General features: G+C 54.4%; 5 protein-coding genes across 5 annotated transcripts in view; 3 read left to right on the top strand and 2 right to left on the bottom strand.

Annotated features, from left to right (window-relative positions):
- The first annotated feature begins 92 nt into the window (after positions 1-92).
- BO86DRAFT_337093 (uncharacterized protein) lies at positions 93-4,075 on the top strand. Its single transcript, XM_025668935.1, has 2 exons — positions 93-209; positions 283-4,075. Exon 2 carries the CDS (start codon positions 400-402, stop codon positions 3,949-3,951), a length of 3,552 nt encoding a protein of 1,183 aa, XP_025528608.1. The 5' UTR covers positions 93-209; positions 283-399; the 3' UTR covers positions 3,952-4,075.
- Positions 4,076-7,848: 3,773 nt separating this feature from the next.
- On the top strand, positions 7,849-9,905 carry BO86DRAFT_67165 (type III PLP-dependent enzyme). The gene is made up of 2 exons (XM_025677557.1): positions 7,849-8,528; positions 8,593-9,905. The coding sequence occupies exons 1-2, from the start codon at positions 8,216-8,218 to the stop codon at positions 9,639-9,641; spliced, it is 1,362 nt and encodes a 453-aa protein (XP_025528607.1). The 5' UTR covers positions 7,849-8,215; the 3' UTR covers positions 9,642-9,905.
- Positions 9,906-9,957: 52 nt separating this feature from the next.
- BO86DRAFT_388552 (GTP-binding protein) lies at positions 9,958-11,677 on the bottom strand. Its single transcript, XM_025671886.1, has one exon. It carries the CDS (start codon positions 11,280-11,282, stop codon positions 10,182-10,184), a length of 1,101 nt encoding a protein of 366 aa, XP_025528606.1. The 5' UTR covers positions 11,283-11,677; the 3' UTR covers positions 9,958-10,181.
- A 733-nt stretch (positions 11,678-12,410) lies between these two features.
- On the top strand, positions 12,411-13,032 carry BO86DRAFT_398726 (uncharacterized protein; the record flags this gene model as incomplete). The annotated part of the gene is made up of 2 exons (XM_025673571.1): positions 12,411-12,801; positions 12,875-13,032. 2 exons carry the CDS (start codon positions 12,411-12,413, stop codon positions 13,030-13,032), a joined length of 549 nt encoding a protein of 182 aa, XP_025528605.1.
- Positions 13,033-13,198: 166 nt separating this feature from the next.
- BO86DRAFT_455647 (putative 2-hydroxychromene-2-carboxylate isomerase) overlaps positions 13,199-13,858 on the bottom strand; it is a gene marked incomplete at its 3' end in the record, with an annotated part of 1,094 nt that continues 434 nt past the window's right edge. Inside the window, exons 3-4 of the mRNA XM_025677124.1 lie at positions 13,526-13,809; positions 13,199-13,402 (exon numbers count right to left, since the gene is read on the bottom strand). Of these exons, the coding sequence (XP_025528604.1) occupies positions 13,199-13,402; positions 13,526-13,809 (488 nt within the window). The remainder of the gene's footprint in view (positions 13,403-13,525; positions 13,810-13,858) is intronic.

The raw sequence follows: 13,858 nt of genomic DNA, 5'->3' as shown, positions 1-13,858 counted from the left end.
CAGTGGCTGTTTGCCATGTTTGCAGCTCCACGTGCTCCGCCGCATGATGCAGTTGGGGGGATCGAAATGTACGACTAACGTTGTCTCAACAGCACAGACCGACGAACGTGCACTATTGTGTTGCCCCTAGTTTCTTGCCTGTGCTCTACAGTGCCATGTTCAACTTTTAGCACTACTCTGCTTGGGCATCTCCATGTCCTCTTCACCCTGTGAGCCGACCCCCCTATTTACTCCGGCGGGACGGACCACCAATTCGTCACCCTGGTTCTAATGTCGCCCAAGACCGATGAACCGCCCACCGCATCCCTTCCCACTCCTGGCCCGAATGACACGTTGTCGGAATCTCGTCAACCCTCAAGCAATCCTCATGACGCCTCCATTCGACTAAGAGAGCCGCAGATGAACGAGGGACGGGCGAGCGGGGAGCTGGAGGGGAGCACGCTAGGCAGTAGCTCTCGAGATGGAGATAAGACAACAAGTCGAGCCCAGCGACGGACACACGGCCCCAGTGGATTCTTTGTTGACTCATCCTTCCTACCCAGTTCCAAGAGCTTGAAAAGCAGCCATCATCAACTCCTCCGCCGTTCGGGGTCAAATCGGAAAGAGAAACGAGAAGCTCCTTCTGAACCGGGTCTGGAGGTGTCAAAGAGGCGATCGCGATTTCCGTGGAGTCGTCAGAAGGAACAGAAACCGGACTCGGCTGAGGGCCAAACGGCTGAAGAAGAAGCTACTGCTTCTTCGCATGTGGCGGAAGATGCGGCACCGCATCAGGAGCAGGCAAAGACGGAGACGCCGGACAACCAGGCTGCCATGGGCCTGGACAGGGATTCCTTGCAGATCGTCAATCTCGCGCTGAATTTGAGCGAGTCCCGAAAAAGGAACAGTCTAGGACGTTCGGCGTCCAACCGCTTTCCGGGCAATCGGAGGCTGGTGTCGACCGGTCAGCCTGCTGCTCCTTACCCTGACATTCAGCCGGTGACTTCTGCGGGCGGCCTTCACCACGGTAGCCCCCGACATCACGATGCAGTGCACAAGTGGAGCGATCGCTACAACAAGCCCACCATACCAGAAGGAGTGGCGGGATTTCCGGCCCATGCCCCATCCTCGGTGCTCAGTCTCCTGCCCCAGTCGATTGATTCGGAAACTTTGCCATCTGGGATTTCAGAGAGCACTCTTATCCGGGCTGAGAAGGCCCGCCGTCATTTTGAGCTGCTCTCCGAATACCTACGGCTTCTGTCGTCGCTTCCGCCTCTGGAGCATCTCGACCCGTCCGCTACAGATTCGGTATCAGTCGCGAGTAATGGCGAGCTCTCCGCCAGAAGATACAATCCTCTCCAGTGTATCCGTAACAGGAAAGTGAGATTTCGCGAGCGATGCAGTATTGATACCGAAGGTGAAGGATGGTATGACACCGAACGGGTACACGAATGGGTTGACTCTGTGGAGTCGTTGTACAGCCATCGCAATCACAGCGCCGTGGAACGTCTACAACTTCCGTCGTTTCCAAAATCACGGAAACATGTGCCTCCAGAACATCAGCTGGATATTGATCATCTTGCAGCCTCTCCTCCTTCGAGCCTGAGGCGTGCTAGCCGTACTAGCAGTGTCAAAGCCCGTAGGCCGCGATCAGATTGGGTAATTGATCCGGCAGAAATGCTTTCCGATGCTGCGTGGGTTGAAGACGATCACAACAAGAGCAAATTGGTTGACAAGGACGGAAACCTCCTTTATCCGAACCCGAATATACTGATCGATGTCGGTATGGATGATGCCAATCTCAGTCTGGAGGAGAAACTGCAACGTCATCGACAATCCATGGACTCGGAGCAATACATTTCGCGTGCATCTTTATCCGACGCTCACCCTAGTCTGACAAGCGGTGCACGTGGAAGGCAACGGCACAGGTTTCGGACTTCCGGTCGCAGCACGCATGATAGCGATGTCTCCGTCAAGGATTTGGAGCCGGGAAGCCGCAAGCTTGGCTTGTTTAGTAGCTCTGCGAGCACGTCCAGCGCGGATGACCGGCTACACCGTTACATGCACGCTGACAGGACAATATCTCCTGGGAAATATAACCCGCCAACGCTGGGTGCATTCCAAACAAGGAGCTCTGGGGCGATCTCTGAAGATGACAGTCTCACAGGGATCAGGTATAGCCCGAGCCATGGCCCCCTTCCCCGCCATAGAACTGGGGCCCGCGCTAGATCAGAGGGGAAGCGAAGCTCTATGTCCTCTGTGCCGAGCATCGATGATCGTTACGACACTTTGACGAACATGGCAACCCTCGATAACAAGTCCTCTGGTATTCATTCCCAGTTGGGGTTCTTCCCTAGTATTGCAAGCAATCTATCTCCCCCGTCAAGCCGGTCTCCATCACCTTCTAAGGGACGCTTTTCGCGGGCCCGTGGCTCGCGTCACGAGCGCAGCAAGAGCAACATTCGCGCCAAGGACAACGTCGATGAGAATTTACCAGACACGGACGGTGTACGTCAACATAGCGTGTCGGAAGCCACGGGTCGCCTTGGATTCGAACCCAGTCCCCTTACCTACCAGACTACGTCATCCACGTACCAGGATGAATTTGATAAACCTCAATATCCGATGCGGAAGGACACCGCTCAAACAGAGTCAAGGCTACGTGGCATTCTCAAAGGACCTGGGAAGATAGCCGAAAAAGTCGGCAATGAGATGTCGAAAGTCGGCGATCGTATCATGAAGAAAGATTCGATGGCGATGGCACGCAAGACCTCACTTTCTAGCCTAAGCAGTTCGGACTCCGACAATCCTGATGAGGCCGAGGAGATAAAAGGCGACAAGACGACAGGCGCCAAATCTCTTTTACGTCGGTTGCCTGCGTTTGCAGATGATGGCACTCGCCCTTCGCGCAAGAATCTGGAAAGAGTCGGTACACATAACGAGGCGTTGCTGTCGCCACATTTATCGGCACCTGCTGGACAGGAGCAGTTTACTCAACTTCAAAGCTCTGATTCAACCGACTTGACAGGCCACTCTACGGACACTAATATTTACCACAACATGGACGGCTCCCAGAGGGATGTTGGGAGTTTCTCCGCATCCCTCTCAAGCAATACAAATGTCCACGCACCACCCACGCGCCTCGAGAAATTGTTCGGACCCGAAATACATACAATCCGGGAACAAATCCAGAAAGGCCGGATCAAGGATCAATCTGTACCTTTCAGTCTCACCCGACCACCTATTACTGGTCTTGCGCAGGCCAAGGTGGAAGCTTCCCCAGCGTCGCAAAACAGGCGCCCTGTGTTAGATGCCCAGTCCAAAAGCTGGAGCATCTCCAATCGCAGTCTCTCCACTGCCCTTGTCAGTGGTATCCCTGGAAAACGCGAGGTTGAACGAACTCGAGCACTGCTCCTTACTTCGGGAATCAAGGCCCGGGAAATCACCCGCCGGGCCGGCACTGTGCGTGAGCCACCTCCTGAGTTCCTTCTGCGCACATATGGTGATGCCTCCGTACCCGTGCCACGGGTGACTCGACTCTGCGAGTATGATGCAGCGGCGCAGGGACTACTCCAGAGATTTGAGGAAACCAACCGTGCTTTCCGGCAGGCCATGGACAACTTTTCGGGCTCAGTGTCATCGCCACTGAATGCTCAGCTGAGCAGACTCGAGAAGATAGTCAATGAGAGCATCAGCCCTCGCGTTCAGGCAGCGACGCAAGATGCCGAAGATCTGAGCATTCAGCTCAACACCACCAGCACCCTTGCGGTGAAGCAATTGAGCGATACCCTCGACAAAGGTATGCGCAGGCGTCATCGCAGGTTGCGCTGGGTCCGACGTACCGGGTTTGTCATGCTCGAGTGGGCGCTCGTTGGTATGCTGTGGTGGGTCTGGCTCATCGTCATGGCTTTCAAGGTGCTTCGGGGCATCTTTCGAGGATTTCTCTCGGGCGTTCGGTGGATTCTGTGGCTGTAATTGCAGAAACGGATTGACTCGGGTCAGTCAATGTCCAGGCCATATTCTTCTGTTTCGTACTTTCTATTTCTTTGTACTATACATTTTTAATTCCGAGTATCTGCATAATAGTGATGTCTTGTAACCCTTCTTGTGATACGTGTCGAACCGTGAAGCCAAGAGGGGGTGATAACAATCTTAGTGCCTAGGTAGGCAATGAATAGGAAAGAGGTACAATTGGAAGCTGGTTAGAGTGGTGTACTGTACTGTCGACCACGGTACCTCAACTGCCAGAGTGTCGACACTATTCTTTCATCACAAACGGAACCTCCCGCACAAAAGCTTTGTTTTCTTGTCACTTTGATAGTGAAGAGTTTGCAGGAGATTTTCGACAGACGCTTTATTCCACCATGGTTCAAGCCCGCTTCAATTGTCAGGTACACTGTACTAACGGAATATATATGTTCTGTCTGTTCCCTCCGGCGCGCCCCTCTTCGTCGTTAATTATTCAATATTTCTCAAAACACTACATACTTGGTACACACATACCCGCGGTCTAATTTCAGTCTACAAGGTCTATACCAGATATACTGTTACATCTACAGATCGACTCCCACAGCACACCAAGCTGAACCCAGTACACAACACGTACATCAGTATCTCACCCAGTCAGCAGCAACCGCCGTTTCATCATTCGCAATGCCATCGTTGAAAGGCATACTGCATGGTCGCAAAATCACCACTGACGCGAGTCAGCAGCAGCAGGAGGGGGCCGGCGGTGGCCTTCGCCGCTCCAACGCAGTCAAGCACCACGGCCAGCAGCAGCAACAGCAGCAACAGCAACAACAAGCGTCCACGGGCGCCACTCTCGAGCAACGCTTCGAGTTTCCCAGGCGGGGCGCAGTCCGTACGAACACCGCTCCGGGCATCGGACCCGGCACCCACGGCCCGACGGCTGTGAATGCGCGGGCACGGGCAACGACCTCTGCGGCCGCGCAGTCGGGGTCCGAGTGGAGTTATATTCCGGTTAATACCAAGCCTCGACCGTACCAGGGCCATAGCCTTGGTCCGAGTCAGCGAGGGCAGCTGGAGCGGCAAGCGCTGGAGGATGAGCATTACCAGCGGACGCAGCGGTGGGTGGCTGACCAGCAGAAGCGCATGGAGCTGACGCAGCCGGTGACGCGAAAGCCGTTGCCGGTGCCTCCTCGGCCACCACAGTCTCCAGTACGACCGGGACTACTACAGATGCAGCAGCAGCAGCAGCAGCAGCCGCAGCCCACCATCCCCAGCAGCGGAAACCGACGGCCGTTCTTCAAGAACGATGCGGAAGTGGAGGCCTGTGTACGCAGCACCTCCTCCTATGAAGATGGGATCCTGAACCAGGGGGATTGGAAAACTGGTAAGTCGGTCCATCCCGTGCAGGCCAGACGGCCGGTCCACGTCGTCACGCCCAGCCAGTGCCCTGTCTCCCGAGTCGCGTCGCCGGTCGATGAGATCTCCGATCAGAGAGAGGCAGCTCGTAGGGCCTTGCGGCGGAGGGATTTACTCGGTAGGTGATGTACTTGGTAGGGTGATTTTGAGCGGGCTGCGTGCTGGTCTCGTGGCTTCTTGTGGTTCTTTGACTTTTATGCATTGCGGGGGGAACTGGTTTCTAGGTCCGCATCAGCATCAGCATCAGCGTGAACGGGTTTTCTCTGCTGTGTACAATGAATGAGATCATGGCCATGGCTGGTCAATAGACTTTTCTGATACAGTGTAATTCAATGTGGTTGATATTTCTTTCGTTCTTTGATTCTTCTTGCCTTTGTTTCATGAGATCTTGTAGTAAACTCCTAAATTATTGTCAGATGGATATAAACTTCCACAGAAAGTATTCTATTATGCCTGAAACTCCTCAATTAGAAAAATATAGGGTCTTTGCAACACAATGGCCCTTGTATTATCAGCAGTAAGAAGTGAGTCTGAACAAAGCTGTACCCCATTGAGCAGCAACAATCACTCATTGCCTCTCAATAAACAATAAAAACAGTCAGTGTTTGTGTTGGGAGGTTGAAAGAAAGAGATCACGTGCTGCATACAGCCGGGACCCTGTCTTCACCGCCCAAACAAGCTCAGGAACGACCAGCAGAATGACCTCAGGCGGTCAGCGCGGGTTAACCCAATTAGGAACCTCAGAAATACATCATGTGTAAGACTGGAAGCGCATCCACCCCTCCAGGCTCAATCTACCCGTGGGTGGGGAGATTACCCATGCTTTACAGTACATGGACGGCTGCTGCTGCTGCGAGACTATCTACTACTGTTACTGCATCAAGCAGACCGATTTTCCGTTTCAGATAAGGTTAGGACAAAGAATGCAAGCCTCCAAGAAACCGCGACTCGCAATGGATGGGGGGGAGGAATTGAATGAGAGACAGAAATTCAATGGCCTCCGGGCTTTTACCTTCCCCACCCCACTCTCTCGTGTCCGGGCCCAGAACGCCGATCAGGAACCTGTCCTGCCAGGCGAGCGATTTTTTGTGGTGACCCGCATGACGCAACGCAATGTGGCTGGGCTGGGATGTTGTCAACTGTCTACGGTAGTCAACGCGACGCAACCTATTGATGAAAAAAAAAAAAAAAATCTCTCAATGACTGACCTCAAATTTTAGGAGGCGGTCAACCTTCCAATCCTGGCTTGTGTCTTGTCTTGTGTGGTTAGGGGATTGATAATGATTTTGTGTTTGGATGGACCGACTAGATTTTGGGTGCATAGGATGATGGGTCATGAGGGATAATTCGACAGGCCACCAGATCGAATCATCAGGCGGGAGATCTCGATCCGAGGTCCATGGTACGGAGGACTCTACTGTAGGCACAATCAAGTCGACTACTGCAGTGGCACAGTGGCAGTGTGAGCAGACGAGATGAGACAAGACCACGTCAACCATGCCTGCATGCCTGCTCTCTGCCCGGCCTTGAGTTTCTGCAAGATGCAACGGCGGGTCGGGGATTGAGGGAAGAACTCGAGAACTCGATCGTGATTGGAATTCATGGGATAATCCGACTCATACTTGTAGCGAGGGGGAGGCGATAGGCAGGGTAACCGTACTGTGTCGAGCACGGCAGATAGGCTTGGAGTACTTGATTTGGGTAAAAGAGAAGAGAAGAGAGGCTGCAAGGCTGTTAAGTCACGCATGTCAGTCACAATACCGTCACAGACTCATCGACTCTATTTTCCGGGTCATGGCTGGAGCCGTAAGCGCTGCGTTTCTTCTGGTTGACGGTAAGTTACTGCCAGGTCCCCACTAACTACGTCCTACTACGGGTAACGGAGCACTGGCTACCGCTTTCCCTCTCCTCTCCCTCTCTCCATTTTCCCCCCCCCCCCTTCTTTACTTCCTCGTTGTGTTCGTTCCTCTCCCACACCACATCTTCATTCCATTCAGGTGAGTTTCTCTCCTTACTACCTTGTTCCTTGCTGCCTACACCCCCCCCCCTACATCAATGATTTTCAGGTCATCTGTCATTTCCTGTCAGATCAAGGAATCAGCATCATTCCCCCACCCCCCGGTGTCTGCCTGACGCCGTGCCCTTTGCCCTAAATTTCCCTCCCCTCCACCGGAAGTGTCGATAAAATTCTGCACGCACCTCTTGTCTCCTCCCCCCCCCCCCCCCCTCCCCAACACCCTCCCCCTCGGTCTACCCCCCACGACCCAGGAAATTAAATCTCGCATCCCTTTTCTTCTCGATATCCGAGTTCTTGTTGCTCGTCTCTTTTCCCGTCAATCCCACCGCTAACAGTTGGACTGCTCGGGTCAGATCGTTTCTTATTTCTCGGAACTAGAAAAAACCCTGTTTTTTCTCTTTCCCTCTTCACCTCACTCTTCTTCAATCGCAATTTCAAGGCCTTTGGAATCCACCAGTTCCAAAGGCAACTCAGGGCACCACGGCTTACACAGCCTCGCTTTCTCTTCGTCAAATTGTATCGCATAGACGTCAACGCGACACTCTTAATAACATTCCCCCTCCTCCTGGTCTCGATCTCCGTCCCTCCGTCCGGTGCGCCATTTTTTCATAAATTGACGCCCTCACCATTCACACCTTCGCCTTTTGAGCTGCCGCATAGGACTTCTCTGACGGTTCTTCCTCTCAAGGAGGAAGGGTCTAGGAGGCTTGGTCCAGTCAACCTCGGTTGCGAAACTTTTCGTCCTCCCTAACACGCAGTCGCGTTCAAAACTACTTTTTTTCAACTTCCTTTTTTATCTTTATCTCAAGACCTATCCCGTGCTTCGTCGCAGCGCGCATGGTTATGGCACCGACTGCTTGTTTGCCAGCTGAAATATGCACCACTATCAAACATATCCCCGACAAAAACGACTATAATCTCAATTGGGATCATGGTCAGTTCAGCTATCATGGAGAGGACGATCAGCCGCAGTCTAGGTTGGCTGCCAAGGAGCTTATCCTGGACGTCCTGAAGAAGCGTGCGTCTGAGGTGGACGTCGACGCGTGCGCCCCGGGCGCCGAAGATGCCTTTTATGTGGCAGATATGGGCGAGATTTACCGCCAGCATCTGCGTTGGAAACTGAACCTAAGCCGTGTCCGGCCCTTCTACGGTGAGTTTGATTAAAATGGGACGACCACGGGGGGAGACAGCGACTGATCTGAGATATTCCTTAGCCGTCAAGTGCAACCCGGACCCAGAAATCCTTCGCCTCATGGCCAAGCTCGGCAACGGTTTCGACTGTGCCTCTAAGGCGGAAATTGACTTGGCTCTCGAGACTGGTATCGATCCGAGCCGCATCATATACGCGCAGCCTTGCAAGACCAAGTCGTACCTGCGCTATGCAGCCCAGATGGGCGTGAAGCAAATGACCTTCGACAATGCCGATGAACTGTACAAGATCAAGTCATGCTACCCTGACGCGGAGCTATACTTGCGCATCCTCACGGATGATTCTTCCAGCATGTGCCAGTTCAGTATGAAGTTCGGAGCATCGATGGATGTCGCCCGTCACCTGCTGGAGGTTGCGTACCAGCTCGAGCTGAAGGTTGTCGGTGTGAGCTTCCACGTCGGCTCTGGTGCTGAAGACCCTAAGGCCTTCCTGAAGGCCGTGCAGGACGCGCGGCTGGTCTTCGATCAAGCCGCTGAGGTGGGCCACGAGCTTCACACTCTGGATGTTGGTGGAGGTTTCAGCCAGGATACCTTCGAGAAGTTCGCTGGTGTTCTCAGTGACGCTCTGGATGTCTACTTCCCGCCGAACATCCGCGTCATCGCCGAGCCCGGCCGCTACTACGTTGCCAGCGCCTTCACCCTGGCTGCCAATGTGATTGCTCGTCGTGATGTGCGGGACCCCGAGAACCCGACGCAGGATGCGTACATGTTGTATCTCAATGATGGGGTGTATGGAAACTTCTCCAACATCATCTTTGACCATCAGCACCCTGTGGCTCAGGTCTTGACCTGCGACCCTAATGTCAATTCTCCGAATGCTGCGACTTCGGAGGGCATCGCCTACTCTATCTGGGGGCCGACCTGCGATGGCATCGATGTCATCAGCAAGCGCATCAACCTTCCGGCCCTCCTAAACGTAGGCGATTGGCTGTACTTTGAGGATATGGGAGCCTACACCAAGTGTAGCGCGACCCGCTTCAATGGTTTCTCGGACAACCACGAGGTGATCTATATCTCCAGTGAGGCTGGAGCTTCCGCTCTTCTCGACTACTAGGTGTTCTTATCTCTATTTCTGTTCATGCTTTTTTTTGGATTTTAATGCACAATTGTCTTTGTCTTCTACCAAGCAACCGGTGCTGCTGTCACAGCGCGCTTGTCTTGACCCATAATTATCCATGTTTTCTTTTCATAGAGTAGATGCAAGGGGACCCCCGAGGGGAGCTTGAATTCTAGCAGAAGTCTGTATTTAGTGTTTTTTCCGGTGTGTGTTCAAACACAACCATGTGAAAGTCCCGCACCTGTTCGTTCGATTGATTATATCTCGTTCATTACTGTTATGCTTCTGGCCGCTCCTTTCCAATCTCTAAAAGTCGTCTATCATTCATCTGGGAATCAAGTCTAACTATCATAGAACCGAACACTTCCGCCGCAACCCTTCAGTCGTTTCGTCCTCCGTCATAAAAGTCATGTGCCAAATATTTAAGTCGAAAAGAAACAGAGATCTAGTTCCAAACAGTCATCACGCCCAGGAGCCAGCCCCTGCGCGCTGTATATGGTAGGTATAAGAAGGTAAATAGATTGCATGTCGGAAGATCTAGAGCAGCCGCTCCACAGCCAACTCGGCGTCGTTGGGTCCAGCAACCTGTACAAGGCCACCGGCTTCGAGCTTCTTCTTCCACTTGGCGGATTCATAGCGAGCCAAAATCAACGTAATCCGGGCCACGACGGCGGGGTCAGCATTCTCAGCGACGACGTCCGATGGTGTGAAGGTCCAGCGACCGAAAGCCCAGTTCAGAATGTAATAGCGGGTGGCGGGGCCGTTGGCCGAAGCGGGCGTGACGGCGCCTTGATCTTCCGAGGATTCCGCGGGCGGCGCGCGGGTCGAGCACCGCATGATGCCCTTTATGCGATAGACTTCTTCCTTGGAGGCGGAGCGAAGGAGCTGCTCCAGAGCCGGGACGTCGACGACAGTGGCATCGGTGGACTTGAGGTTGACGGAGAGGACTTCCACCTCGGACTGATGATCGTTTTTGTGGTCATGACCGTGCTCGTGGTCATGGTCATCATGACGATGCTCTTCCTTGGCGAACAGCGCGCCGTCAATCCCCAGCAGCACATCCTTGTCGACCCTGCCGCGATCGGACTTGACCCACGGCGTGGGAACCTCGAGGTCCCCGACCCGGTCGAGGCAGATGTCGAAGCGCATCTCCGAGACATTCTCCCACTTGTTGAAGACGATCAGATCGGTGTATTTCGCCTGCAGCTTCGCCGTGTACGAGGTGTCCTCGTAGCCCTCCCAGTTCTCGACGTCGATGACGCTGATCACCCCGTCCAGGACGAAGGTGCCGGGGCTCTCGCGCGCCAGGCGGTTAACCTCCATGGCCAGGGTGGCGGGGAAGGCGCTCCCGCTGGTCTCGATGACGATGCGGTCCGGGCGCACCTCGGCGCGGAGCTGCTCGAGCGCGTCGCTCAGCTGGCCGACGAGGTTGCAGCAGATGCAGCCGTTGAGGAGTTCGCGGACCCCGGAGATCGATTGCGTGGAGGCGAGCTGCGAGTCGACGGCGACGTCGCCGAATTCGTTCTTGAGCAGCGCCAGCCGGTAGGTCGCGGGCAGTTGCGGAATGAGGTTGAGGAGCAGGGTGGTTTTGCCGGAGCCAAGGAAGCCGGTGACGATGGTGATGGGGATGGGGGGCATTTTATTGGGAGGGAATGTAGAGCTTTTAAAGAAGTGTAGGTCTATAAGTGTATAAGTATAAGTGTAATAAGGGGGAAAGTAGAGAGTGGGTGGGTAAGTGAGTGAGTGAGTGAGTGAGTGATGGAGTGGAGAAGGCGAAAGATGATAAGAGAGTGCAGATGGTGGATTTCGGACGGCAGAATTCGGCGGTGGCGGAGGGGCTGCGAGGGGGTGGCGCTAGTCCGGATTGGTAGAACCCTAAGTCGATTGGTGTCTAAGTTATCGATTCACGTGTAAACTGCAGGGTCGGATGATTCAGCCCATCTCAGGAGTAGTTAATGTACTGGCTACGAGACCGTCGCGGCTGTTTTCACCCATTGATTTGTATATCAGTGTGCTGAGAGAAGTGCTGCGGCAGTTACTTGGGCATGGCATGAAGAGATCGGCCGTGGTTATTCTAGTTGCTGACATGACCCCTGAAAAAAGGGCTAGGTGGCGTGATGCTCAACGGCTGAGTTAAGTTCCGAGTAATAGTACGCCCTTTTGAAGTTGATCTTTTTATTTTTGCTGTGGGGTGAGGCATCTTCCGGTTACAGTAATCGGAGCGCTTCATGATAGACAAGCACAATACACCCATCCGTTCACTGCTAGTAGTTATGTTAATCAGGTTCAACTTGAGCTTAGAAGTAATCCATCAACATCAGCCAAGTTTCCTGTCAGGCTGGTAAGGGTAGTGCACACCAAGCTACTGCAGCTAACAGTCATATCCGAGGTGTGCAAGTACATGTGTACACCCGATCCACAAGGCTGAAGTTGACTGCATCAGTTAGTGAGTGACCCGGCCCAGTGCCCCCCCGATGATATCATCCCCCGTCCCCGTCCCGATTACCCGCTTGATGTCATCTCCAGCCCTACCAGGCGACAGACAGCCCGATTCCGGAATTGATTTGACTTGGACTGGGAGGATCTAGTCTAGACCGTATCAACGTCAACTTCCCTCATTCTTTTTGTATTCTTTCTTCAGCCTGGTCCTTGGATTGTACTGGACCAGTACTTTCTGTGCCCAAACAACACTCTTATTACTTTTAACTTTCGAACGCTTTCTGTTCCTGTGTGATTTTGGGGCTCGTGTGCTCGTGTGATCGAAAAATGAAAACCGTCGACGACACCGCGCGCGACCTCGGCTGCGTGGACCCCCACGAAGAAGACTTCCTCGAGCGCCAGCGACAGGAGCGGGAACGCGAGCTGCAGCTGCCACTGCCCGCCCCCCAGCAGCAGCAGCAGCAGCAGCAGCAGCAGCAGCATACCCCCTCCGATCCAGCCTCTATCACCTCAACCACATCCACATCCACATCCTCCTCCTCCTCCTCCTCAAGAATCCTCCCGCCCCCCGAGAAACTCAGCGAGGTGGCCAGCACCTCGATCCAGGAGGTGCGGACGATGCTGAATGCCGCGTACGAGAGCGAGCTCGTGAGTCAAGCGATGCAGCGGGTGCGGGGGTACGTGCCTGGTCTAGCTGGGACTGGGGACGAGGGGGATGGTGAGTTTCTTTCCGGATCTTCGCGTGAGATGCGATTGTGATGCGGCTTGCTGACTTGGTGGCTTGACTGTAGGCGAGGAGGACCGATGCGCCGCCGACCCCGAGGAGATGCGCCGGATCGACGCGCTGGAGAAGGAACGGATTGTGGAGTTCTTGCAGGAGCGGACGCGGACGAAGACGGATCTGGAGAAGAAGTATCATCAGACGGAGCGGCCGCCGCCGAGGCAGTGATTGTTTGCTTTTCACGAAAAGTCGATCCGTCAGCGCTTAAGCCTGTTTCTTTTTTCTCTTTCGGTAGATGAACGGGATTGTGAATATCCCTCCGCTTGGAGCCATATTTCATGAAGTAGGATAGTATACAAGAGTTCAACTGTGTTTTTCTTTTTACCATACGAAGCTACAGCAAAGCCCGCATCCCCAGATCCCCGCGCCGCTCCAACCCCAGAAACTCCGCCACCTGGCCCAGATGATCCACCCCGAAGAACCCCTCCGTCGCGCCCTGCGTATTCGTGCACTCGAACCACGGCACCCCGAACGCCCCGGCCTGGAAGGCCCGGTCCGTGTTGGCCGTGAGCAGCGCTTTGATCGCGGGGGTTTGCATCTAGTCCAGTCCACTTCTTAGCTCTGCATCTGACCATTTATACTCCCGGGGGGAGGGGGGTTTCCAAGATTCAATGCTCAATGAGAGAAAAGGGGAAAGAGGAAAGGGGAAAGGGGAACATACAGCCTCCACCACCCGGCCCGCCACCTCCTCCCCCAACACCCGCTGCAGCACCGGCACGAAACACCCCGGCTCCGCGATTCGACCGTCCCCGTCCACCCAGAACGTCCGGTAGAAGGCCTCCTGCACGGCCACGAGCCGGTCCGGGGCCAGCTGCGCCACGGCGGCCAGCGCCCGCTGCGTGTGCAGCGTGCGCGGCGGGAAGTCCGGCGGTGGCGTCGGGATGATCGGGACGGAGAAGTAGGTCGCCCAGCGGGTGCGTTCGCGGTTGATCCAGGCGGATTTATCTGGCGGCGGGGGTTGGTGCTGGTTAGATGGGTTTGGTTTTGGGGGGGG

This window comes from Aspergillus japonicus (assembly GCF_003184785.1).
Source record: "Aspergillus japonicus CBS 114.51 unplaced genomic scaffold BO86scaffold_18, whole genome shotgun sequence".
Taxonomy (NCBI): Eukaryota; Fungi; Ascomycota; class Eurotiomycetes; order Eurotiales; family Aspergillaceae; genus Aspergillus; species Aspergillus japonicus.
The sequence above is the reverse complement of the archived record's forward strand: the minus strand, read 5'-3'. Positions and strand labels throughout refer to the sequence as shown.